The 24,894-nt window shown below is 64.3% G+C and overlaps 1 protein-coding gene across 4 annotated transcripts; it reads left to right on the top strand.

Moving 5' to 3' along the window:
* Positions 1-6,110: 6,110 nt before the first annotated feature.
* LOC148810733 (uncharacterized) lies at positions 6,111-22,389 on the top strand. 4 transcript variants are annotated; one of them, XM_088909059.1, is made up of 15 exons: positions 6,111-6,284; positions 8,362-8,557; positions 8,940-9,127; positions 9,580-9,695; positions 10,617-10,696; positions 11,035-11,344; positions 11,799-11,980; positions 12,067-12,192; positions 12,636-12,764; positions 14,229-14,351; positions 14,717-14,852; positions 16,182-18,463; positions 19,094-19,309; positions 19,820-20,918; positions 21,813-22,389. In XM_088909059.1, exons 2-15 carry the CDS (start codon positions 8,396-8,398, stop codon positions 21,938-21,940), a joined length of 5,277 nt encoding a protein of 1,758 aa, XP_088765185.1. In that variant the 5' UTR covers positions 6,111-6,284; positions 8,362-8,395; the 3' UTR covers positions 21,941-22,389. The 4 variants fall into 4 exon arrangements, with proteins under 4 accessions (XP_088765185.1, XP_088765188.1, XP_088765187.1 ...); XM_088909061.1 differs by having other exon boundaries at positions 6,112-6,284; positions 11,110-11,344; XM_088909062.1 differs by lacking the exons at positions 8,940-9,127; positions 9,580-9,695 and having other exon boundaries at positions 10,589-10,696.
* Positions 22,390-24,894: the final 2,505 nt, after the last annotated feature.

Raw genomic sequence — 24,894 nt, 5'->3', positions numbered from 1 at the left:
AGAGGAGCAGAGCCGGGACTGACCCAACACTGAGAGAGAGGAGCAGAGCCAGCACCGACCAGACACTGAGAGAGAGGAGCAGAGCCAGCACCGACCAGACACTGAGAGAGAGGAGCAGAGCCAGGACTGACCAGACACTGAGAGAGAGGAGCAGAGCCAGGACTGACCAGACACTGAGAGAGAGGAGCAGAGCCAGCACCGACCAGACACTGAGAGAGAGGAGCAGAGCCAGGACTGACCAGACACTGAGAGAGAGGAGCAGAGCCGGGACTGACCCAACACTGAGAGAGAGGAGCAGAGCCAGCACCGACCAGACACTGAGAGAGAGGAGCAGAGCCAGGACTAACCAGACACTGAGAGAGAGGAGCAGAGCCAGCACTGACCAGACACTGAGAGAGAGGAGCAGAGCCAGCACCGACCAGACACTGAGAGAGAGGAGCAGAGCCAGCACCGACCAGACACTGAGAGAGAGGAGCAGGGCCACCCCTGACCCGGCACTGAGAGAGAGGAGCAGAGCCGGGACTGACCCAACACTGAGAGAGAGGAGCAGAGCCAGGACTGACCAGACACTGAGAGAGAGGAGCAGAGCCAGCACTGACCAGACACTGAGAGAGAGGAGCAGAGCCAGCACCGACCAGACACTGAGAGAGAGGAGCAGAGCCAGCACTGACCAGACACTGAGAGAGAGGAGCAGAGCCAGCACCGACCAGACACTGAGAGAGAGGAGCAGAGCCAGCACCGACCAGACACTGAGAGAGAGGAGCAGAGCCAGCACTGACCAGACACTGAGAGAGAGGAGCAGGGCCACCCCTGACCCGGCACTGAGAGAGAGGAGCAGAGCCGGGACTGACCCAACACTGAGAGAGAGGAGCAGAGCCAGCACCGACCAGACACTGAGAGAGAGGAGCAGAGCCAGCACCGACCAGACACTGAGAGAGAGGAGCAGAGCCAGCACTGACCAGACACTGAGAGAGAGGAGCAGAGCCAGCACCGACCAGACACTGAGAGAGAGGAGCAGAGCCAGGACTGACCAGACACTGAGAGAGAGGAGCAGAGCCAGCACCGACCAGACACTGAGAGAGAGGAGCAGAGCCAGCACCGACCAGACACTGAGAGAGAGGAGCAGAGCCAGCACCGACCAGACACTGAGAGAGAGGAGCAGGGCCAGCACCGACCAGACACTGAGAGAGAGGAGGAGAGCCGGGACTGACCCGGCACTGAGAGAGAGGAGCAGAGCCGGGACTGACCCAACACTGAGAGAGAGGAGCAGAGCCAGCACCGACCAGACACTGAGAGAGAGGAGCAGAGCCAGCACCGACCAGACACTGAGAGAGAGGAGCAGAGCCAGCACCGACCAGACACTGAGAGAGAGGAGCAGAGCCAGGACTGACCAGACACTGAGAGAGAGGAGCAGAGCCAGCACCGACCAGACACTGAGAGAGAGGAGCAGGGCCACCCCTGACCCGGCACTGAGAGAGAGGAGCAGAGCCGGGACTGACCCAACACTGAGAGAGAGGAGCAGAGCCAGCACCGACCAGGCACTGAGAGAGAGGAGCAGAGCCGGGACTGACCCAACACTGAGAGAGAGGAGCAGAGCCAGCACCGACCAGACACTGAGAGAGAGGAGCAGGGCCACCCCTGACCCGGCACTGAGAGAGAGGAGCAGGGCCAGGACTGACCAGACACTGAGAGAGAGGAGCAGAGCCAGCACCGACCAGACACTGAGAGAGAGGAGCAGAGCCAGCACCGACCAGACACTGAGAGAGAGGAGCAGAGCCAGCACCGACCAGACACTGAGAGAGAGGAGCAGAGCCAGCACTGACCAGACACTGAGAGAGAGGAGCAGGGCCACCCCTGACCCGGCACTGAGAGAGAGGAGCAGAGCCAGCACTGACCAGACACTGAGAGAGAGGAGCAGGGCCACCCCTGACCCGGCACTGAGAGAGAGGAGCAGAGCCGGGACTGACCAGACACTGAGAGAGAGGAGCAGAGCCAGCACCGACCAGACACTGAGAGAGAGGAGGAGAGCCGGGACTGACCAGACACTGAGAGAGAGGAGCAGAGCCAGCACAGACCAGACACTGAGAGAGAGGAGCAGAGCCAGCACCGACCCGGCACTGAGAGAGAGGAGGACAGCCAGTACTAAGTGAGACGAGGAGACCCGGGACTGACCCGGTACTGAGAGACAGGAGAGGGACTGATCTGGAACTGAGAGAGACAAGGAGAAGGACCGATCTAGAACCGAGAGAGAGGAGGAGAGGGGCTGCTCTGGAACTGACAGACTGATCAAGCAGGGAGAGACAGGAAGATGTAGTCTTGAAAGATATCTATATCTGCACAGTATACATTGCACACCTACACCTAGACTGGAAACCCCCATCACCCTGATGGCTGCACGCTACACCCCTGTATATATATACACAGTACGTACAGTACCTCTGCGCATGGTCTTACTGCTCATCCGCTGTGAATATACACAGATCCCCTGTGTGTCAACCTGCTACACGAGCACCTGTGGGCACTGTGCTCTCTGCCCCACGCACACACTCTTTCTGATGAGAGTGTATGGGTATGATCCTGGGGCTCAGATTATATACAGCTTTATCTAAAATAATATGGCTTAGCACTGCGACACAGCTCCATCTGGACACCTGCTGCACACACGCCCTGCGCCGTGACTCCCACACGCACAGACGCCCCGGGACCCTCCCTGCGTCATACTGTTGGACTGCTCTTCCAGTGGCTTTTACCCCAATCTCACTGGGCTCTACTGCGCTGTACTATGCTTTTACCCTGATCTCACTGGGCTCTACTGCGCTGTACTGCGCTTTTACCCTGATCTCACTGGGCTCTACTGCGCTGTACTGTGCTTTTACCCTGATCTCACTGGGCTCTACTGCGCTGTACTGTGCTTTTACCCTGATCTCACTGGGCTTTACTGTGCTGTACTGTGCTTTTACCCTGATCTCCCTGGGCTGTACTGTGTTTTACTGTGGTTTCCCCGGCGAGGTACAGTGTCTTACCTCGCAGCCTGGCTGTGCCCACAGTGTGGCGGTGAGCAGTTGTGTGGCAGTGCCGAGGCAGGAGGCTGGCGTGCGGTCCGGCTGCGGAGCTGTGTGCGGTCCGGCTGCGGAGCTGTGTGCGGTCCGGTCGTGGAGCTGTGTGCGGTCCGGTCGTGGAGCTGTGTGCGGTCCGGCTGCGGAGCTGTGTGCGGTCCGGTCGTGGAGCTGTGTGCGGTCCGGCTGCGGAGCTGTGTGCGGTCCGGCTGCGGCTGTCGGTGTGAGAGAGTCCCGGGACTGTAATCGGGTATTAATACTGAGGCACCAACTTCTCTCCTGTCAGCACTTCCACTGGCACAGGCTGGCCAACGTGTGTGAGAGTCTGAGAGTGTGTGTGAGTCTGTAAGTGTGAGAGTGAGTGTGAGTCTGTGAGTGTGAGAGTGAGTGAGTGTGAATCTGTGAGTGTGAGAGTGAGTGTGAGTGTGTGAGTGAGTGTGAGTCTGTGAGTGTGAGAGTGAGTGAGTGTGAATCTGTGAGTGTGAGAGTGAGTGTGAGTGTGTGAGTGAGTGTGAGTCTGTGAGTGTGAGAGTGAGTGAGTGTGAATCTGTGAGTGTGAGAGTGAGTGTGAGTGAGTGAGTGAGTGAGTGTGAGTCTGTGAGTGTGAGAGTGAGTGAGTGTGAGTCTGTGAGTGTGAGAGTGAGTGTGAGTGAGTGTGTGTCTGTGAGTGTGAGTCTGTGAGTGAGTGTGAGAGTGTGTGTGAGAGTGTGTCTGTGAGTGAGTGTGAGTCTGTGAGTGTGTGAGTGAGCGTGAGAGTCTGAGAGTGTGTGTGTGTCTGTGAGTGAGTGTGAGTGTGAGTGTGAGTGTGAGTGTGTGTGAGTGAGTTAGTTTGTGTGTGAGTCTGTGAGGCTGTGAATGTGTGTGAGTGGGTTAGTGTGTGTGAGGCTGTGAGTGAGTGTGAGTCTGTGAGGGTGTGTGTGAGAGTCTGAGAATGTGTGTGTGAGCCTGTGAGTGAGTGTGAGGCTGTGAGTGTGTGTGAGTGAGTTAGTGTGTGTGAGGCTGTGAATGTGTGTGAGTGGGTTAGTGTGTGTGTGAGGCTGTGAGTGAGTGTGAGGCTGTGAGTGTGTGTGAGTGAATTAGTGTGTGTGTGAGGCTGTGAATGTGTGTGAGTGGGTTAGTGTGTGTGTGAGGCTGTGAGTGAGTGTGAGTCTGTGAGTGAGTGTGAGGCTGTGAGTGTGTGTGTGAGGCTGTGAGTGTGTGTGAGGTTGTGAGTGTGTGTGAATGAGTTAGTGTGTGTGAGTCTGTGCTCGTATCTGGGGTGACATAACACAGACTCATGCACTCCTTACTGAATGGAAGCATGAATGAGTGAATAAGTGAATGAGTGAATGAGTGAGCGCCTTACCCTTGCTGATCTGATCAGGGGGAGACTCCTGACAGCGGTGGGGTGCAGCTGTAAGACTCATCACTGGGGGCCACAGGTCAGAGTGACACACCCCTCGACCCCGCGCCCTCACTCACTACCCCACCCCTCTTCCCCATCGGCCCCCCCAGCTCAGTCCGAGAGATTTCCCTGCACTCAGCGGGATTAGGGATCTATATTCAACCCCAGAAAGATTCCCTAATCCCGGATCCGATTACAGCCGGCCTGCGCCCACGACAGCAGCGGACAGCAGTGAGAGCCAGGTGACACGGGCAGCTCACAGCGCCGTCTCTGACCTCTGACCCCAGGTGAACGGGGAACGGGAGGTTGTGTGGGAGCAGGGGTCAGCGAGGGGCTGGGGGTCTAGAGCTCAACCTCACCAGGGACAGGGAGAGGGGGTGCCCTGTAACACTGGGGTCCCGGACACCCCCTGTCCAGCGTGGGCCCCTGGGGGGTCGACACCACTGTATCAGCAGAGCTGGCGTCTGTATTGTGCTGAGGCAGCTCTGGGGTCAGTCCCAGACCTGGGGCTCTGTCTGTGTGGAGTCTGCGTGCTGTCCCTGTGTGGGTGTGGGGTTCCTGCGGGTGCTGCAGTTTCCTCCCACAGGCTGAAGACATGCTGCTGGGTTAATTGGCTTCTGGGAACACTGCCCCTGGAGTGAGTGAGTGTGTGTCTGTGTGTGAGTGTGTGTGAGTGTCTGTCTGTGAGTGTGTGTGAGTGAGTGAGTGAGTGAGTGAGTGTGGTGTGTGTGTGTGTCTGTGAGTGTGTGTGTGTGAGTGAGTGAGTGTGGTGTGGTGTGTGTGTGTGTCTGTGAGTGTGTGTGTGTGAGTGAGTGTGGTGTGTGTGTGTGTCTGTGAGTGTGTGTGTGTGAGTGTGGTGTGGTGTGTGTGTGTGTCTGTGAGTGTGTGTGTGTGTGAGTGAGTGTGGTGTGTGTGTGTGTGTCTGTGAGTGTGTGTGTGTGTGTGAGTGAGTGAGTGAGTGTGGTGTGGTGTGTGTGTGTGTGAGTGAGTGAGTGAGTGTGGTGTGGTGTGTGTGAGAGTGTGTCTTCTGTGTGTGTGTGTCTGTGAGTGTGTGTGTGTGAGTGAGTGAGTGAGTGTGGTGTGGTGTGTGTGTGTGTGAGTGAGTGAGTGTGGTGTGGTGTGTGTGTCTGTGAGTGTGTGTGTGTGAGTGAGTGTGGTGTGTGTGTGTGTGTCTGTGAGTGTGTGTGAGTGAGTGAGTGAGTGAGTGAGTGTGGTGTGGTGTGTGTGTGTGTGTGTCTGTGAGTGTGTGTGTGAGTGAGTGAGTGTGGTGTGGTGTGTGTGTGTGTGAGTGAGTGAGTGTGGTGTGGTGTGTGTGAGAGTGTGTCTTCTGTGTGTGTGTGCGTGTGTGTGTGTGAGCGTGTGTGTCTGTGTGTGAGTGTGTGTGTCTGTGAGTGTGTGTGTGAGCATGTGTATCTGTGTGTGAGTGTGTGTCTGTGTCTCTGTGCTCCTGTGAGGCTGGCTGGCCGGATGTACTCCGGATCTTGCCGGGAGCGGTTCAGCTGCAGTCAGCGGACGGATTTCCTGGCGAGTCCTTCCCCGGCGCGGCCGCCAGGCGGCGCTCCTCCCCCTCGCTCTCGCTCTCGGCGCGGGCGGGGCTCCGCGGAGGGACGCGGCGTGACGTCAGGCCCCGGCGTGGCCTCGCGCAGGAGAAAGGCGGGGCGGCGGGCGGCGCGAGCCCAGGTGGGGACAGCCGGCGGAGTGGAGTCGCGAGCGCCGCGTCGCCTCACAGGAGCCGCAGAACCGAGCCGAGCCGAGCCGAGCCGGACCAGACCGGACCGGACCCCGAGCCGCGACAGAAACACAGGCGCCCCGCCGGACGAGCGGAGCAGCGCGGCGTGGAGGCGGTGAGTTCAGAAAGTTTGTGGGAACTGCGGCGTGGCGCCGCTCCCGCGCTGCCCGCGGCGTCTCGGGTGAACCGGTCACGCCGGTGGGGGGAGGGGGTGGTAGTGGGTCCGGCTCGCAGACCCGGAGCCCGAGTGACCGACACGGGAGCCCCAGGCTGGGGCGCAGGGGGGCTGTGGCTGTAACTCGCTCTGGGGGTCTTCACTGCTGCTGGTGGGGGACTGTGTCCAGCCCACGGCACTGACCCCACAATGACCCCACGGCACTGACCCCCACACTGACCCCATTGAAAACATCAGCCCTGACCCCACTGGACACCCCAGTGCAGTGCGACCCCCAGCCCTGACCCCACTGGACACCCCCGGTGCAGTGTGACCCCCAGCCCCGACCCCACTGGACACCCCGGTGCAGTGTGACCCCCAGCCCCGACCCCACTGGACACCCCGGTGCAGTGTGAGCCCCAGCACTGACCCCACTGGACACCCCAGTGCAGTGTGACCCCCAGCACTGACCCCACTGGACACCCCGGTGCAGTGCGACCCCCAGCACTGACCCCACTGGACACCCCGGTGCAGTGCGACCCCCAGCACTGACCCCACTGGACACCCCGGTGCAGTGCGACCCCCAGCCCTGACCCCACTGGACACCCCGGTGCAGTGTGAGCCCCAGCACTGACCCCACTGGACACCCCGGTGCAGTGTGAGCCCCCAGCCCCGACCCCACTGGACACCCCGGTGCAGTGTGAGCCCCCAGCCCCGACCCCACTGGACACCCCAGTGCAGTGTGACCCCCAGCCCCGACCCCACTGGACACCCCGGTGCAGTGTGAGCCCCAGCACGGACCCCACTGGACACCCCGGTGCAGTGTGAGCCCCAGCACTGACCCCACTGGACACCCCGGTGCAGTGTGAGCCCCCAGCCCCGACCCCACTGGACACCCCAGTGCAGTGTGACCCCCAGCCCCGACCCCACTGGACACCCCGGTGCAGTGTGAGCCCCAGCCCCGACCCCACTGGACACCCCGGTGCAGTGTGAGCCCCAGCCCTGACCCCGCTGGACACCGGCTCTGGCCTGTGGCCTGCTCTCTGTGCGGTTGTGTGGTGTACACAGTGACTGCGCGCCCGCTGGCAGGAAGTGATGTCTGACGGGCCCGTTGCCTTGTGGGAGTCCACACTGCTGCGGCTCTGCAGTCACCGTGGCAGCGAGCTTGCGGTTGCCATGGGCACGATGGCGAACTCCGCTGCTGCCGTGTCCACAGAGACTGGGGGCTCTGGGCCCAGACTCTCTCTGACCCACTACACACTCCCACAGCAGTCTGATCCGCTCCAGGTGTGACAGTGCTGTCAGACCCCCAGTGCGCAGCAGTCTGATCTGCTCCAGGTGTGACAGTGCTGTCAGTCAGACTCCCAGTGCGCAGCAGCCTGATCCACTCCAGGTGTGACAGTGCTGTCAGTCAGACTCCCAGTGCGCAGCAGTCTGATCCGCTCCAGGTGTGACAGTGCTGTCAGACTCCCAGTGCGCAGCAGTCTGATCCGCTCCAGGTGTGACAGTGCTGTCAGACTCCCAGTGCACAGCAGTCTGATCCGCTCCAGGTGTGACAGTGCTGTCAGACACACTCCCAGTGCGCAGCAGTCTGATCCGCTCCAGGTGTGACAGTGCTGTCAGTCAGACTCCCAGTGCGCTGCAGTCTGATCCGCTCCAGGTGTGACAGTGCTGTCAGTCAGACTCCCAGTGCGCAGCAGTCTGATCTGCTCCAGGTTTTACCACCTGTCCGCGGGACTTGCACATACCACAGCAGATGCATTTTTCTCACCTTGTTTTGAGAGACTATTTGCATGGACCAGTTTGGGGAGTCAGTTAAGAACCGGTTTGATCAGTACGATTGTATGAAGGCCTCCTGAGTTTGGTCAAGCCTGGAGTGGGTCAGACTGCTGCGCAGTGGGAGTGTGGGGCGGGCTGGGCTCCGGTACCTGTACGCGGTGTGTACCTGGGGCAGATGGGCAGGGGGGGAAAGACAAGGGGGCAGTGGGGGTGTGGGGTGGGTCTGTCCGATAACAGCATATGACATTCTGACCCCCAGACCCGACCGGTGATGCCCTGCGCCCGTGTCCGAGATGAGCTGGACCCTGGAGGACTGGACGGCGGGCCTGCCGGGCCGGGCCCAGCAGAAGATCCGCGAGCTGGAGGCCCAGCTGGAGAAGCTGCAGCACGAGAGGCAGCAGAGGCAGCTGCAGCTGGAGGCAGCCGAGGCCGCGCTGCAGAAACAGAGGCTGAAGGTGAGGCGCAGGGGGCAGAGGTCATCCTGCACGAGCAGAGGCTGAAGGAGGGGCGCAGGGGGCAGAGGTCATCCTGCACGAGCAGAGGCTGGAGGAGGGGCGCAGGGGGCAGAGGTCATCCTGCACGAGCAGAGGCTGAAGGAGGGGCGCAGGGGGCAGAGGTCATCCTGCACGAGCAGAGGCTGAAGGAGGGGCGCAGGGGGCAGAGGTCATCCTGCACGAGCAGAGGCTGAAGGAGGGGCGCAGGGGGCAGAGGTCATCCTGCACACACTGTGGGTGAAAGAGGGGTGTGGGGGGGTGCAGGGGACAGGGGCGTGGCAGTGCGGGAGGGCTGTTCCCGGCCCCTGACGGCCCCTCTCCCGCCCGCGTCTCGCCCCACCAGGGTGAGGAGGAGCGCTCGGAGGCCGCCGCGCTGCGCCGCGAGCTGAAGGCGCTGGCGGAGGCCGGGGAGGCGCGGGAGCGGGCGCGAGAGCAGGAGCTGCAGGTGAAGAGCACCCAGGTGTGTGCGCTGGAGGGGCAGCTGGCAGCCGCCAGGAAACAGGGGGAGAGTCTGCAGCAGGAGGTCAAGAGGTGCGTACCTGGGGCAGGGGGCAGGGGGCAGATAGAGAGAGAGACAGGGGCAGATGGAGAGAGAGACGGGGGCAGAGGGGCAGATGGGGGGGGGGGAGAGAGAGAGAAAGAGAGAGAGAGAGAGAGAGAGAGAGGCAGATGGAGAGAGAGACGGGGGCAGAGGGGCAGATGGGGAGAGAGAGAGAGAGGGGCAGATGGAGAGAGAGACGGGGGCAGAGGGGCAGATGGGGAGAGAGAGAGAGAGAGAGAGAGAGAGACTGGGGCAGAGGGGGGTGAGAGAGATGGGGGGAGACAGAAGGAGGGGGCGGGGGCAGAGAGAGCGAGATGGGGGCAGATAGAGAGACTGGGGCAGACACAGGTGAGGCGGCGCTGTGACGGTCATCCCCGTCTGCGTTCTCGCGGACAGCTGCCGGTCAGCCCTGCTGCTCCTCACGCCCTCTCTTCCCTCCCAGACTCCAGGCGGAACTGGAGAAGCTGCAGAATTCCCAGCACTCCGGAGACTCGCTGCTCTTCCCCGCTCACAGCTGGAACCTCTCGGGGTTCTCCTCCCCGTCCCGGGATCACGGGGGTACGTCTGGCTCCTGTGTCCGCTCTCATCGGTTCACCGCGCTGCTCCCTCGGGGCGGGCGCTGTCCTCTGTCTGAACCCGGGCTCTGCCCTGCGGTGTCCAGCGGGGTCGGGGCTGGGGGTCACACTGCACTGGGGTGTCCAGTGGGGTCAGGGCTGGGGGTCGCACTGCACTGGGGTGTCCAGTGGGGGCCTGACCTTGCTGAGCTCCTCTCGGCTGTCCTGCGTCCTGCCTCTGCTCCTCACTCCCATCTCGCTTCACGCCGGCTCCCCCTGTCTCTGCTGACTTCTAATTCTCTTCCTCTCTCTCCTCCTCCTCCTGTCTCTCCTCTCCCTCTTCCTCTCCTCCTCCCGTCTCTCCTCCTCCTGCTCCTGTCTCTCCTCTCCCTCTCTCCTCCTCCTCCTCCTGTCTCTTCTCTCCCTCTCCCTCTCCCTCTCCTCCTCCTGTCTCTCCTCTCCCTCTCTCTCGTCCTCCTGTCTCTCCTCCTCCTCCTCCTGTCTCCCCTCTCCCTCTCCCTCTCCTCCTCCTGTCTCTCCTCTCCCTCTCTCCTCCTCCTCCTCCTGTCTCTCCTCTCCCTCTCTCTTCCCCTGCCCTCCTGTGTCTCCTCTCCCTCTCTCTCCCCCTGCCCTCCTGTGTCTCCTCTCCCTCTCTCTCCCCCTGCCCTCCTGTCTCCTCTCCCTCTCTCTCCCCCAGCCCTCCTGTCTCTCCTCTCCCTCTCTCTCCCCCTGCCCTCCTGTCTCTCCTCTCCCTCTCTCTCCCCCTGCCCTCCTGTCTCTCCTCTCCCTCTCTCTCCCCCTGCCCTCCTGTCTCTCCTCTCCATCTCTCTCCCCCTGCTCTCCTGTCTCTCCTCTCCCTCTCTCTCCCCCTGCCCTCCTGTGTCTCCTCTCCCTCAGTGTCTGACCCTGTGTCCTGATCCCGCAGACTCGCGTGGGGAGGGGAAGGAGCGGAGTCCCGCGGAGAGAGCCCGAGCCGAGCCTGAGCCCCAAGCCCGACACGTCAAGGTGTGTGAGAGTCTGGCAGAGTTTCCTCGCTCGGTAGCCGTGTGACCCGGGGCCGTCTCTGGGGGGTGCAGGAGTCCAGGGCCGAGCTGCGGCCCCCGGTCCCCCGCCTCGCTCTTGGGGACGCACAGGCCTCTGGGCCCGGCTCCGGGTTCGGCGTTCAGGGTTCAGGTTTCTCTGTCCAAGACCTGTTTCCAGACCTGTAATGTTGTGCAGCAGCCCGCTGGCCTGACCGGCGCACGTGACCGTAAATGAGGTCTTGCCAGCGTGTTGTATGATTGTAAGCTTCTCTGACGTTGAGCTGATGTTGGGGGTAATTCTTAAATCGCTGGGTCTCCCAGCCCCAGCTCGGCGGTCAGGACTGGAGCCCCAGACCCGCCAAGGGTGGGGACTCCTCACCGTTTCCCTGGCAACAGGACGCCACGCCCACCCGCCGCCTGGGCCGCCCGTCGGAGGCGTCTCCCCGGCGACCTGCGGCCTGCTCCTCCCCTTCCTCCGTGTTTCCCTGGGAACGGGAGAGGAGCCCGCCCGCCCCCCGGAGACCGCAGGCCGAGAAGCCCGCCCCCTCCCGCCGGCGCACTGATGACATCGCTGACAGCGACAGCGCGGTGCATTCTGGGGCGGAGGAGGACCTTCGGAAAGAGAATGAAGGTACGGTCTTCATCCGTACCTCCTCCTCCTAACTGCTTCAGCCCATCAGGGGTCAGTTTATCCCAAAAATCCAAATCCACAGTTTAAAACCGTTGTAAGCATTTATTACGCTGAACGTGTCAGTAGGTCAGTAGGCTAGATCCCCAGGTGTCGGTGTGGAGCAGGGGATGATCAGACTGTACAGGTGTCGGTGAACTGGGGAGAGCTGAGAGCTCGTCTCCGGCTGCAGGAACAGATTCAAATGAGTTATGCAAACCTGGAGAAGCGGCAGGCAGCAGCACCCCGGCCCTCCCCTGCTGCCCGCTCTCCCCACCCCGTCTCCCTGCTCCTGCCCTCTCTGTGCCTTCCAGGTGACGAGCCCGGAGATCTCCCTGTGCACGGCCCGGCTGTCGTGTTGTAGTGTAGGCTGTAGTGCCCCTGGAGAGTGACTGTGCCCCCCGTGTCGTCCCCGCAGTGCTGCAGACCACCGTGCTGGAGCTGGAGTCCTGGGTCCAGTCCCTGGAGCGGGACCTGCGGGCCGAGTCGGGCCGGGCCCGGGAGGCGGAGTCCCAGCTGCAGGCCCGGGAGCAGAGCCTGGCCCGGTGCAGGGAGGAGCTGAGCCGCTCCGCCGCCCGCGCAGAGCAGGGGCGCAGCAAGGTCGGTGCGCGCGTCGGTGTGTCCGAGTGTGTCCGAGTCGATCTGTCGGAGAGCGAGGTGGTAGCGCCCCCTGCTGGTCTCCGCAGTGCCAGGAGGCAGAGCAGCGGCTGAGGCAGCTGGCGGAGGAGCTGAGCTGCCAGAGGCAGAACGCCGAGAGCGCCCGGAGGAGTGCCGAGCAGCGCCGCAGGGAGCTGGAGAGAGAGCACCAGAAGGTCTGGGAGTCATCCGCCTGCCCGCCTGACGCTCCCTGAGCTCTCACACCCCTGGGTGCTGTGTGCTGTCTCACACCCCCCCGTGCTGTGTGCTGTGTGACGGCCCTGTGCTCTGTGCTCTGTGCCCTGTGCTGTCTGACGGCTGTGTGCTGTGTGCTGTGTGCTGTGTGCTGTGTGCTGTGTGCTGTGCCCTGTGCCCTGTGCCCTGTGCTGCCTGACGCCCCTGTGCCCTGTGCCCTGTGCTCTGTGCTGTCTGACGCCCCTGTGCTGTGTGCTCTGTGCTCTGTGCTGTCTGACGGCCCTGTGCTCTGTGCTCTGTGCTGTCTGACGCCCCTGTGCCCTGTGCTCTGTGCTCTGTGCTGTCTGACGCCCCTGTGCCCTGTGCCCTGTGCCCTGTGCTCTGTGCTCTGTGCTGTCTGACGGCCCTGTGCTCTGTGCTGCAGGAGCTGGCGGAGCAGCAGCGTCTGTGCCGCAGCCTGGAGAGCCAGTGGCAGCAGGAGAGCAGCAAGCTGGGGCAGGAGCTGCAGCAGGCCCGAGCCCAGCACCACACCCTGCAGGCGCAGGCCGACAAGGTGAGAGCCTCCCGCCGGGTCCCGCCCTGCGGCGCCCCCTGTCTGCAGCGCCGTCCCTCCTCCGGGTGCTGCGACTCGTAGGGAGCGACACTCTGAGTCACTCGGGTGGCCTCGGCCTCTCGCTAGCGTTCCCCCCCCCCCCCCGCCTGCCCGGAAAGGAATCGCACATATGCTCCCAAGGGCGGGAAAACCGAACCGTCCGGTTTGGCGCTGGAACGCACACTCCGCCCCCCCCCCCCTGCTCCGCGTGGAGAATCTCCCCAGCCTCGCCTCGCCGTCTTTCTCGGAAACCTGTGCCGTCGGGCTGAGTCACTGTCCCACTTCGTTTCCAGCGGCTCACGCGCGCGAGAGAGGGGTCTGCGCAGGACGGTCCGCTCCCACTCCCACTCCTGCCTGCGCTGCGCGGGTCCGAGCCGCGTGCCGCCTGGGGAGGGCTCGGCTGTTCGATAACGGCTCAGTGTCATTTTGAGTCTAGTCCCCGGAGGAGTGGCTGAACGGGCTCTTCGGCGAGGGAGGGGAGGGGGGGGGGCTTGTTTACAGCCGGGCAGAGCCAGGGAGCGTAAATGTTTCCATTCCTCCCTCTGCGCTGGCGGGCTGTGTCCCGTTTTCTCTCCTGCCTCCTGTGAGCCTCGTCTAGCACCTCCTCCTCCTCCTCCTCCTCCTCTCCCTGCCTGTGCCCTGGGAGTCCAGGCCCGATCGCGGTGCGACTCCCCTGCGCCTGTAACCCGAGAGGGAGAGACTTTGACCTTGCTGGGATGTTTATCTCTGTTGCTTCCCAGTGCGCGCTCTGCCTGGGTGGTGTGAGTTTGCTCTCTCACTCTCGGTCTCTGGAGCACCCCTGAGGGGGGGGGGGCCGGGATGAGGCAGGGGGAGGAAGGAATGGGGAGACGGGCAGGGACACTGGGGTGCACCCCCTTCCCTGGAGGTCTAGAGACCCTGCTCTGCAATTCAGAATATCCCCGGCCCAGTGGACAGACAGCTGTTGACGACGTGACCCCCGGCCCAGTGGACAGACAGCTCTAGAAGTGACCCCCCAGCCCAGTGGACAGACAGCTGTTGACGTGACCCCCGGCCCAGTGGACAGACAGCTCTAGACGTGACCCCCGGCCCAGTGGACAGACAGCTCTAGAAGTGACCCCCCAGCCCAGTGGACAGACAGCTGTTGACGTGACCCCCGGCCCAGTGGACAAACAGCTCTAGAAGTGACCCCCCAGCCCAGTGGACAGACAGCTGTTGACGTGACCCCCGGCCCAGTGGACAGACAGCTCTAGACGTGACCCCCGGCCCAGTGGACAGACAGCTCTAGAAGTGACCCCCCAGCCCAGTGGACAGACAGCTCTAGACGTGAACCCCGGCCCAGTGGACTGGCTGCCCCGGTAGTGACTCTCTCAGCGGCCGTGCAGGAGGCGCTGTGGTGCTGACCGCTCCTGATGGGCACTGACCGCTCCCCCGGTGTCCTGGCAGGTGGCTCTGCAGAAGCAGTGCGTGGAGAAGGAGCTGGCCGCGGCGCAGGGGAAGGCGCAGTGGGCCGACAGGGAGCTGCAGGCCAGCCAGCGGCACGAGAGGGAGCTGCAGGCCCGGCTGGAGGTAGGGCCGTCTCCCCTTGTCCCCCGTGTCGGGTCACGGGACGGGCCCGGTGAGGAGGGGGGGCTCGCCGCTGCAGTGATGAAGAGTAACGCTGCGCGCTGACCCCCCGGTGCTCGAGATATACCTCGATATAAACGCCATCACCCGCCACACCTGCACTCACATCCACTTCCTGTATAGCTACACGCGAGACCTGCGTGGCGGGGCGCCTGCGGGCCTCTGCAGCTGAGCAGGAGTTCTTGTGCGGCTTTGCCACCTCCTCCAGGAGTGGAGAAGCGTGTCGGGGCGCTGGCGGGGGGGTGGGAGGGGCGTGCGGCCTGCTGCGTGTCTCAAGAGCGGCGCGTGTCCCTCTCCCCGCCCTGCAGGAGGCGCTGCGGGAGAAGGACGCCGCGGGGGCCGGCCTGGAGCAGAGCCGGAGGAAGGCGCGGGTGCTGGAGGAGCAGGCGCGGGCGCTGGCGCAGGAGCTGGCCGCCGTGACGAAGCTCCTGGCCGAGCTGCAAGGTGAGCGGCGCTGGGAGGAGCACGGGGAGGGGGGGGGGGCTAGCAGGGGGGGGCCGTTTCCTGCTTGGGAGCCCAGAGGTCCGAGGATCTGGCCCCTCCGAGCCGGGAGCCCAGAGGTCCGAGGATCTGGCCCCTCCGAGCCCGGGAGCCCAGAGGTCCGAGGATCTGGCCCCTCCGAGCCCGGGAGCCCAGAGGTCCGAGGACCTGGCCCCTTCACTTCCGGTGGGGAAGGAAGGGTTTCTGGGAGGCTGCCTCACCTGAGGGCTGGATGTGCAGAAGCGGCTTGTTTCCTCTGTGCTCCCAGGGCCCAGGATCCTGCGGGAGCTCGTGCTCGCTGCTCTCTCTGCGCCCGTGACTCATCCCGTCGTGTCTGGGGTCGCCACGTGAGCGCCGCGGCCTCGCCGGGGTGCGTCTGCTGCCACCCGGAGGCCACGAGGGGAACATGAACAGACTCAACAGACAGGCTTCTCCATCCTGAGGGAAACCCTGCAGCTCGTCTCGTCCTCGAGGCGTTTTGCCAGCAGACCCTCCCCCCTCCCCCCTCGCTGCGCTGGAGCTGGGAGGTGTGGGCAAAATCGCCCCCCCCCCCCCCCGAGGCCCCCTGTCGATCTGCCCTCTGCCAGCCCCTGAGTCCGACGGGCCCGTGAGTGTCGATCGACTGATCGATCGGTCCCTGGATCCGACCTCGGGGCCTGAAGGCCTGGCACCTCCAGTCCATGGCTGCCCCGCGCCGTGTGACCCTTCCTGTCGTGAGCCGCCGCCGCCTCCCCCCCCCTCCGGGCTGACGGCCTCTTCCGCGCCCCTAACCAGCCGTGAGTCATTCCCGAGCGGCCCGAGGCGCTCCTGCCTCTCCTGAATTATTGACTGTGCAGAGCAGGCGTCTCGCGCGGGAAGGGTCTGCCTCCTCCACAGCTCCTCGGAAGCTCCCGTCCTTGTGCTGTGTGCTATTTTTACTCCGGCTGTCTCTCGGATTGCCAGCCATGTAGCAGCACGTTCCTCCCCACCCCCAGCCTCGGCGTACGGGCCAGTCTCCCCAGTCTCCCCAGTCTCCCGTACAGTCTCGCCGCGTTCTAGAGTTCAGACAAACTGACCAGTGTTTGCTAATCATTTGAACCCTTGTGTTGGTGCGTGGATCAGTGGGACAGGGGTGTGAGACAGTGGGACAGGGGCTGGGTGTGGGACAGTGGGACGGGGGTGTATGACAGTGGGACAGGGGCTGGATGTGGGACAGGAGGTTGTGGGACAGGGGGGACATTGGGAATGGGGACAGTGTGTAGCCTGTGGCAGAGTGGTGCCTGCTTCGGTGTCTCAGTCCTTCCTGTCCTCCAGCCCAGCAGGCTGTCCCGGCGCCGGACGTCCCGGTGAGGGTCACCCCAGCCGGCGAGAGCTTGGGGGCGCTGGCCGCGCGCCGCCGCGCTGCCCCCAGCCAGAGGACAGCGCCCGGCCGGCGCGGAGACGGGCCAGCAGGACAGCGGGTCGGCGCGGGGAGCTCCCCCCGCAGGGAGCCCGCCGAGGGCCGCGACTCGGGGCCGCCAGCAGCGCCGGCGGAGGGCCGCGACTCGGGGCCGCCAGCAGCGCCGGCGGAGGGCCGCGACTCGGGGCCGCCAGCAGCGCCGGTGGAGGGCCGCGACTCGGGGCCGGCGGAGGGGACGCCAGCAGCGCCGGCGGCGGAGGAAGAGGAGGAGGGGGGCAAGGCCGCCCGCCTGCAGCTGGACCACGAGCTCCTGCAGGACGAGCTGCGGGAGGCGCGCAGGGAGCTGGAGCTGAGGCTGGAGGACCTGGAGGCCCAGCGGAGGGCCGAGGCCGAGGCCCGCGCCAAGCTGAGGCAGGCCGCCAAGAAGCACGCCGCCGAGGCCGAGGCGCTGCGGAGGCAGGCGGCCGAGCTGCGGGAGGAGGCCTCCCGCCTGCAGGGGGCGCTGGAGGAGCAGAGGGAGGAGGCCTCCCGCCTGCAGGGGGCGCTGGAGGAGCAGGGGGAGGAGGCCTCCCGCCTGCAGGGGGCGCTGGAGGAGCAGAGGGAGGAGGCCTCCCGCCTGCAGGGGGCGCTGGAGGAGCAGAGGGAGGAGGCCTCCCGCCTGCAGGGGGCGCTGGAGGAGCAGAGGGAGGAGGCCTCCCGCCTGCAGGGGGCGCTGGAGGAGCAGAGGGAGGAGGCCGCCCGCCTGCAGGGGGCGCTGGAGGAGCAGAGGGAGGATGGCGCCCAGTTAAGAGAGGCACTGGCCTTCCTGGAAGCTGAGGCCAGCCAGCTGAGGCACGAGGGGGAGAGAGCCGGGGCTGGCCGGGGGGGCCCGCAGGAGAGGATCGGGGCGCAGGAGGGCGCCCCTCGGCCCGGGAACGCGAACAACAGCAACAGCACGGCGCTGCAGGGGGGGCACGAGCCGCAGGGGGGCGAGGACGAGCACGTCCTGCTGGTGCTGGAGGTGGAGCGCCTGCGAGCGCTGTGCCAGGGCCTGAGCCGCGAGCGGGCGCGGCAGGAGGGCGAGGCCAGGGACGCCCGGGCCCAGCTGGGGGCCCTGCAGGCCCACGTCGGCGCGCAGACGCGCCAGCTCACCCTGGCCTTCGAGAGCCAGAGCCTGCACATCCAGGGCCTGCTGGCCGACCTGCAGGAGCTGCGCGCCGAGAACGAGGGGCTGAGGGCGCGGGCCGAGGGGGGGCAGGCCCCCGAACGGGCCGCGGCCGCCCTCACGCCTCCCGCCGGAGGGGGCGCCGCCCCCCAGGGGGGCCCCCCCCGAACGGAGACGGGCGAGCGGAGTGCAGTACCTTCTCCCAACCTGCAGGGGGAGCCAGGCCCCTCAGGCAGCAGAGCTGAGAGGGAACCGGGGGATACGAGCCGTGACAGCGCCCCCCAGGGGCTAGGCGAACAACTGAAGACGAGCCCGCAGGGGGAGCTAGTGAGCGGAGGTGGGGGACCGGAGCAGAGCGGAGGGGCGATTGCCGGGGGGCTGCAGGCGCCCCAGAGCCAGCTCTCCGAGACAGGCGGCGAGGACGAGCTCTTTGAGCCGCCACGGGCCGCAGCTGCGCCCGGCGAGGAGGGCGGGGCAGAGACGGGCACGCTGGCAGAGTCCGCAGCTTCTCGGAGGGGTCCGGGAGGAGAGGGGCCAGAGCCGGGGCCCGCCCCAGACCCACCGGGCCTAGCGGAGCAGCTCCAAGCGGCTCGGAGGGAGAACGAGGAGCTGAGGCGGAGGCTGGAAGCAGCGGGGGACGGCGCCACCCAGCGGCTCACGGAGGCACTGCAGGCCGCCGAGCGCAGGCTGGCCCGGCTCCCGCGGGAGGAGGAGGAGCCGGCGTCTGACCGGGCTGCGGTTCCTCCTCCGGGCAGGAAGGGGGCGCCAGCCAGCGGAGGAAATCAGGACACTCAGGGCGGGGCGGGGCACAGCGCCCCCCAGGGCTCGTCCGAATCGCTCCAGGACCCGCAGACGCCGCTGTGCCTACTGCAGGATGCGAAGAACGAGCCTTCGGCGCCCCCAGATAACGGTGCAGCTGGCGACCCAGAGAAGGGCAGCGCCACCCAGAAGCCGGCCGAGGAGCTGGCAGGAGCCGCGGACCGAGGAGGGGGCTCGGGGACAGAGGACCCCGCAGGGCTCCCCCCAGCACCCATCTCCAGCCTGCAGCAGCAGGTGAGTTTCAGGGTCCCCCCCGTGCCCTGCGGGCTCTTGTGCGAGGTGTGGGTAAGGGCCTGTTGGGCCGGACCGGAGCTCAGTGGGCGGGCGGGTTCGGACCGGGCTCTCCCTGGGCTGGGCCGGACCGGAGCTCAGTGGGCGAGCGGGCCCGGACCGGGCTCTCGCCGGACCGGGCCGGAGCTCAGTGGGCGGGCGGGTTCGGACCGGGCTCTCCCTGGGCTGGGCTGGGCCAGAGCTCAGTGGGCGGGCGGGCTCGGATAGGGCTCTGGCCGGACCGGGCCGGAGCTCAGTGGGCGGGCGGGTTCGGACCGGGCTCTCCCTGGGCTGGGCCGGGCCGGAGCTCAGTGGGCGAGCGGGCTCGGACCGGGCTCTCGCCGGACCGGGCCGGAGCTCAGTGGGCGGGCGGGTTCGGACCGGGCTCTCCCTGGGCTGGGCCGGGCCAGAGCTCAGTGGGCGTGCGGGCTCGGACCGGGCTCTTGCCAGACCGGGCCAGAGCTCAGTGGGCGGGCGGGCTCGGATAGGGCTCTCGCCGGACTAGATGCGTTGTGGGAAAACTGGACTGTTCCATTTCTTTGTTGGGGGGGTAACAACCTTTCTTTCTGAACGTCTCTGCCCCCCCCCCCCCAGTTAGAGGAGCTGCAGGCACTGGTGTCCGGCCTGCGGGAGGAGAACCGCGCTCTGGGCGAGGAGCTGGACCTGTGGCGGAGCCGGGGCGGCGCCGGCGGGCAGGCCCGAGTGCTGCCGGGCCGGGACTCGCTGCTGGTGGTCCGCGAGGACACGATCCTCCTCCCCTGCAGGAGCCGCGGCTCTCTGCGTTCGTGGAGCGGGCCGGTCAGCGTGCAGGTGAGAGAGGCGGCGGTGGGGTGGGGGGTCTGTGTCAGTTTTCTCCTCGTTTCAAGAGGAGCGGCGCCAGGGCTGGGCTGAGTCGGCGTGTGCTGAGCGCTTTTCAAACCACAGCTACCCGTAGAACCGCCAGTTCACGTCACAGAGCAAAGGAAACGTCTGGGACTTGGACCCAGGAGGGGGCCAATCTCCGGCTGTTCCTTGACAGAAGTCGGGGTGTCGCCCTTGTTCCACGCTCCCACAGCCCTTTGTGTAAATACGTGTCTCCTGCCGTCGGTGCCAGTTTCCACTTGCGCCCCCTGGTCCGCGTTTCACTGTTCAGTCCTGAAGGGTTAAAATCCCTCGGGTGGTCTGAGGAACCTCATCCCTCACGAGTGTCCTTCTTCCCTCGGTCTCTTCGGCGTCCTCGACAGCAGCGTTCGTCACGGCTGGCTGGTGTCCGGAAGCCAGAGCTGTCGCTGGGGCTGAGCTGTGAGGCTTGACCGTGAAGTGTTTATTCCCTCGGCGCAGGTTCAGCTGGCGGCGGCCGCTGGAGCCCAGGAGGCCAGAGCAATGCACTTCAGAGCTGGGCCGACCACAGATCGTCAGGCAGCGCCTTCTGATAACCGAGCGCAGGAGGCCACAGCAGCCCGCTGCAGGCGTGCAGGGGCCGAGGGCTCCGGCCGCGACGAGCCGACGGCCGCGGCCGGCATCGCGGACAGGGACCCGCGGGCCGGACTGCACAGTCGGGAGGAAGCCTTCAGCTCTCAGCAGGTGATGCCCAGCCAGACCGCAGCAGCCGATTTCAGAGCCTCAGCCAATCAGACCAAATCCGCGCAGGCAGAACTAGCCGACGGCAGCGCCACGTGCGCCCAGGAGACCGGCGCTGCGGCGGCCGGAGAAGACTTGCAAGACCGCGACGCCGCTGGCGAGGACGAAGGGCCCGGAGCTGCAGGAGCGAGCGCCGCCCGGGGGGCGGGGATGTGTGTAGCAGCACCAGAGACACTCGGGCACGCCAGTGCCCCCAGCTGGCGGGACGACGGCGCTGCAGGCAGGGGGGCGGGAGAGGAGGAGGAGCCGGGGCCGGCGTGCAGACATGAGCGAAGGCCACCCTGCGCCGGGACGGGGAGTGGGCACGAGGGGCGGGTCCCAGAGGACGGCGCCCCCTATGGGGGGGAGGTCGGAATCGCGGGACGTGGGGCTCGGGCTCCAGGGGCGCTTCAGAGAGACTTGGCAGCGGCCCAGGCCCGGACAGAACCGGGCGGCGCCGTGTCTGCTCCCGGTCCCGGGTCGGTCCGCACAGCAGGGACACAGACCGAGGCGGAGAGCGAGGGCCGGGCTCCGGGCTCCAGCTCCCTCCCCGGGAAAGAGCTGAGAGAGGTGGGCAGCCAGACCGAGCCTGGGGGTGACAGCAGCGCCCCCCTGGGGCGGGAGGTGTGCGGCACAGGGACGCAGACCGAGGCAGCGGGGGGGGTTGGCGGGGACAGCCGGCTCTTCTCGCAGGCCTTCCCCCTCCCCGCCGACCCGGCGCAGATCGCTGAGCGGATCCGGCGGAACCGCGCTCGCATGTCCGTGGCCTTCGACGACACGGAGTACGAGCCGTACGGCCTGCCGGAGGTCGTCATGAAGGGTGAGTCGCCCGCGGTGCTCCTGCGCTCCTGCCCGGCTGTCCTTCTCTCTCTCCTCTGTCAGTGTGTCAGGAGGAGAAATCTCTCTCTCTCTCCTCTGTCAGTGTGTCAGGAGGAGAAATCTCTCTCTCTCTCCTCTGTCAGTGTGTCAGGAGGAGAAATCTCTCTCTCTCTGTCAGTGTGTCAGGAGGAGAAATCTCTCTCTCTCTGTCAGTGTGTCAGGAGGAGAAATCTCTCTCTCTCTGTCAGTGTGTCAGGAGGAGAAATCTCTCTCTCTCTCTCTCCTCTGTCAGTGTGTCAGGAGGAGAAATCTCTCTCTCTCTCTCCTCTGTCAGTGTGTCAGGAGGAGAAATCTCTCTCTCTCTCTCTCTCTCTCCTCTGTCAGTGTTTCAGGAGGAGAAATCTCTCTCTCTCTTTCTCTCTCTCCCTCTTCTGTCAGAGTATCGGGAAAAGGGAGAGAGAGTACATCATTACTTCTCCTGTCTCCGTCTCGCTTATCCTGTACACTACTGCTGAATTGATTGACTCGATTGAGCCGAGTGTGTGAAGAGAGGTGTCCTGTGGCCTCAGGCAGTGTCAGGAGAGTTATTGTGCACCAGACGGGCTGAGACACAAGTACGAGAACTTATTTCTGCGAGCAGGACTCCTGCTCAAGTCGGACGTCCGCTTGCCCGATTCGTGGGTGATACCTGGTCACCCTGCGCTTGTTTTAATCGGCACGTTCTGGAAGAGGCCGTCCCGATCAGTACTACCCCCGTCCCCACTGGGCGAGGCGTCTGAGACGTGTGTTACCGACAGTCTGCATCCTGACCCGGCTTGATGGATCTGGGGTAGGCCTGTCGTCCCGGCCTGTCCGACCCCCCTGACCCCGTCTGTCCTGTCCCCCTCCCCCCCAGGTTTCGCAGACATCCCCAGCGGCCCGGCCTGCCCCTACGTCCTGAGGAGAGGCCTGCTGGGAAGCACAGCGCTGCCCCCGTCGCTGAGAGAGGAGGCAGGAGAGAGCCCGCAGGACGCCACTGACTGACAGGTCAGGGGGGGTGTGTGTCTCCGTCTCCGACTGGCGGCTGGCTCGGTCCTCGTCTTCATCTCCCAGCGGAGTCCGGGACTGTCTCGGGCCGAGCAGCAGCCCGGGCTCACCCAGCCTGCTCCGGGCCCCTTGCCGATGCCCCTGGGCCTCCTCTGGGCCCCTCACTACAGGGGTCGGCTCGTCTCGTTTTTAGCGTTGAGGTGTTTTCACAGGGTGGGGTGATGGTGGGTGGAGCGCTGCCCTTTATTTATCATTCTGTCTTTGTACGCCTGCGAGACGGAGGTAGACGCTGTTTTTAACGTGGGCCCGCGGGGGGCGCCCTGGTGCTCTGGCGCTCCAGGCAGCAGGGAGGGAAACTGCGGACGGTTTTCTCTCTGTGTGCAGGGCTCATCGCCGGCCAGTCCAGTTGCAATAAAGACTGCTGTAAATAAAACACTGAGCCTGAACCCGCCTGCTGGCTGCTTTATCTGTGTGTGTGGGAGGGTGTGGGGGTGGTTGTGTCTGCGGGTGTCCGTGTATGTCTGTGGGGGGGGTGCGACATCAGAATGGGCTTCCCGCAGCCCCAGGTCAGCGATCCCGCCTGCTGCTCCTGGGACCTGGAGCCCTGCGCCTGGACGCCAGCCGAGCGTGTCTCCTGGAAGAGTCACGTCTGTCGCGCCTCTCCCCCCGAACACAAAACGCCACTCGGCGTTTCTCGCTCATATACTCCCCTCGCCGTCCCGATCGATGCCGAGGTGCTGATCCAGGAGAGAGTCGGCAGTATAGGACTCTGTCCCTCCCCCGCCCCCAGCAGGGATCCAGCAGGAGGAGAGTGCGACAGCTCAGCGCTCCCCCCACCCCTCCTGCGCCGGAGCGCGGCGATGAGGGGGTTGACGGGGCTGCAGGGGTGACACTGCGGGGGCGCCGGCTGCACCCTTCACAGGGGCTTACTGTGGTACAGCAGGGTATAGTGCGCAGCACTGCGCTGGGGGGGCCGGGAAACAGTCTAAAGAGCAGTTAAGGGTAGTCAGAGCTGGACAAGCCTGGACAACCTGCAGTGGACCGAAGTGCTGCGCACTGGGAGTCTGACTGACTCCGTGTCTGGGGGTGGGAGTCGGAGGCTGGCACGCTCACACTCTGCACTAATGTCATTAACCTGAAACACTCCTCAAGCAGGAAGGAACCCCCCTGCTCACTCTCAGCCCACTCTCTCCGTCTCCTCCTCTTTCTGACCGTCTTTCACTCTCTCTAAAGCTTCTTTAAAAGCCTCCTGAAGTGTTGGAATTAGATTAGGGTGAAACCGAAGTCTGGCTGTCTCCCTGCCCTGCCCAGCCCTGCTCTTAATGCTGTCTGCTTGGGGGTGTGGGGACGCACTTCGTCTCCAGTGTGCTGTTTGGGGGAGACGTGGGGACGGACCCCTAGTGCGATGGTAGTGGTTGGAGCTGGCGTTATGGACTCCTGTCGCTCCTGTAGCTCTGGGGAGCAGGCGTCAGTCAGTCAGTCAGTGTGTGTGTGTGCAGTCCAGACAGGCCCGTCAGTGTGTGTGTGTGTGTGCAGTCCAGACAGGCCGGTCAGCGTGTGTCCAGTCTGGGGTCTGCAGGCCTGTCGCCCCTCAGTAACAGACACAGTAAGTGTGTGTGTGTGTGTGTGTGCAGTCCAGACAGGCTGGTCAGCGTGTGTCCAGTCTGGGGTCTGCAGGCCTGTCGCCCCTCAGTAACAGACACAGTAAGTGTGTGTATGTGTGTGTGTGTGTGTGCAATCCAGACAGGCTGGTCAGCGTGTGTCCAGTCTGGGGTCTGCAGGCCTGTTGCCCCTCAGTAACAGACACAGTAAGTGTGTGTGTGTGTGTGCAGTCCAGACAGGCTGGTCAGCGTGTGTCCAGTCTGGGGTCTGCAGGCCTGTCGCCCCTCAGTAACAGACACAGTAAGCCTCCTTCACTCGATTCAAAATCAATTTCCCCGGCCAGAATCCTCGCGTCATCAAGAATGTGATCCGGCCACCACTTTCGGGGTTTAACATGAGCTTAGACTGAAAAGCACTTAGAATAAAAGACACAATAAAGTAAATAAATAAGTAAGTAAAGGGAATGGAAGGTGGATTATAACTTGGGCTCCCCACTGCACCCTCCCCGTCTCCCTCCCTCCTCTCCCCGGCTCTTCTGAGAGGGTGCTCAGTCTCCCAGTCCAGACCAGACGAGCGGAGTCCGTCTCAGCGGCTGAACCCTCAGTACGGTCCGGTCTGACCCGTCTGGCCAGCGTGACCTGGGTCACAGCAGAACCAGCGTGGAGAGCAAGCAGACAAGTAAGCCTGGAGCCTGCGCCGACCCGGGGGGGGGTGTTATTATTGTTGTTATTATTGTTATTATTATTATTATTATTAGGAGCCTTACCTAGCTATTTTAACACTACGTAGAATCAGCTTACAACTTGCTGCTGTAAAAGGAAGATGCTGTTCAAGGTTCTGCGGCCCGGCTCTGGGGTCCGGTCGGGTGGTGCTGCGTGTCTCTGGGAGACCGAGCCGCAGGGTGTGTCTGGGTCTCAGGCTGGGGTTTTTTTGAGGGTTCAGATACGCTTTGCTGGAGCAGTAAGACAAGACGGCTTTCAATTATTATTGCTACAACAGTCATATTTACAATTCACACGAGAGCACATGGGACTTCACCAGGCGTTCGTGACACGGTGCTGTTTTATGAAAAAGGATGAAACGAGGTCATGGAAGATCAGGTCCGCACAGCTGTCGTGTCCCTGCCCTCAGAAACAGCCTGGAGAGGCGCCCTGGTGTCTCAGGTGTCGAGCTCTTCTCTTCCCAGGCCACGTCCTGTCACGCGTACCAGAACCCGCAGGTGTCATGACAGGTGCCACTTGTGTGTCTTCCTCCATGGGCATAAACAGCGACAGCAGCGAGAGGCGTCTCGTGTGTTTTCACAGCAGCTGTGGAGGTTCTAGACGGGCCCTCTCGGCGCCACCGGCTTG

The sequence above is a fragment of the Atractosteus spatula genome (assembly GCF_055471065.1).
Source record: "Atractosteus spatula isolate fAtrSpa1 chromosome 24 unlocalized genomic scaffold, fAtrSpa1.hap1 SUPER_24_unloc_1, whole genome shotgun sequence".
Classification (NCBI taxonomy): Eukaryota; Metazoa; Chordata; class Actinopteri; order Semionotiformes; family Lepisosteidae; genus Atractosteus; species Atractosteus spatula.
The sequence above is the reverse complement of the archived record's forward strand: the minus strand, read 5'-3'. Positions and strand labels throughout refer to the sequence as shown.

What these genes read in the sequence shown, in the direction of transcription:
- LOC148810733 (XM_088909059.1), top strand. Translation starts at nt 8,396, where the DNA reads ATGAGCTGGACCCTGGAGGACTGGACGGCGGGCCTGCCGGGCCGGGCC. An exon ending in CCCGTCCCGGGATCACGGGG is followed by an intron (nt 9,696 to 10,616) that starts GTACGTCTGGCT and finishes CTGATCCCGCAG; the next exon opens with ACTCGCGTGGGGAGGGGAAG. An exon ending in GCCGGAGGTCGTCATGAAGG is followed by an intron (nt 20,919 to 21,812) that starts GTGAGTCGCCCG and finishes CCTCCCCCCCAG; the next exon opens with GTTTCGCAGACATCCCCAGC.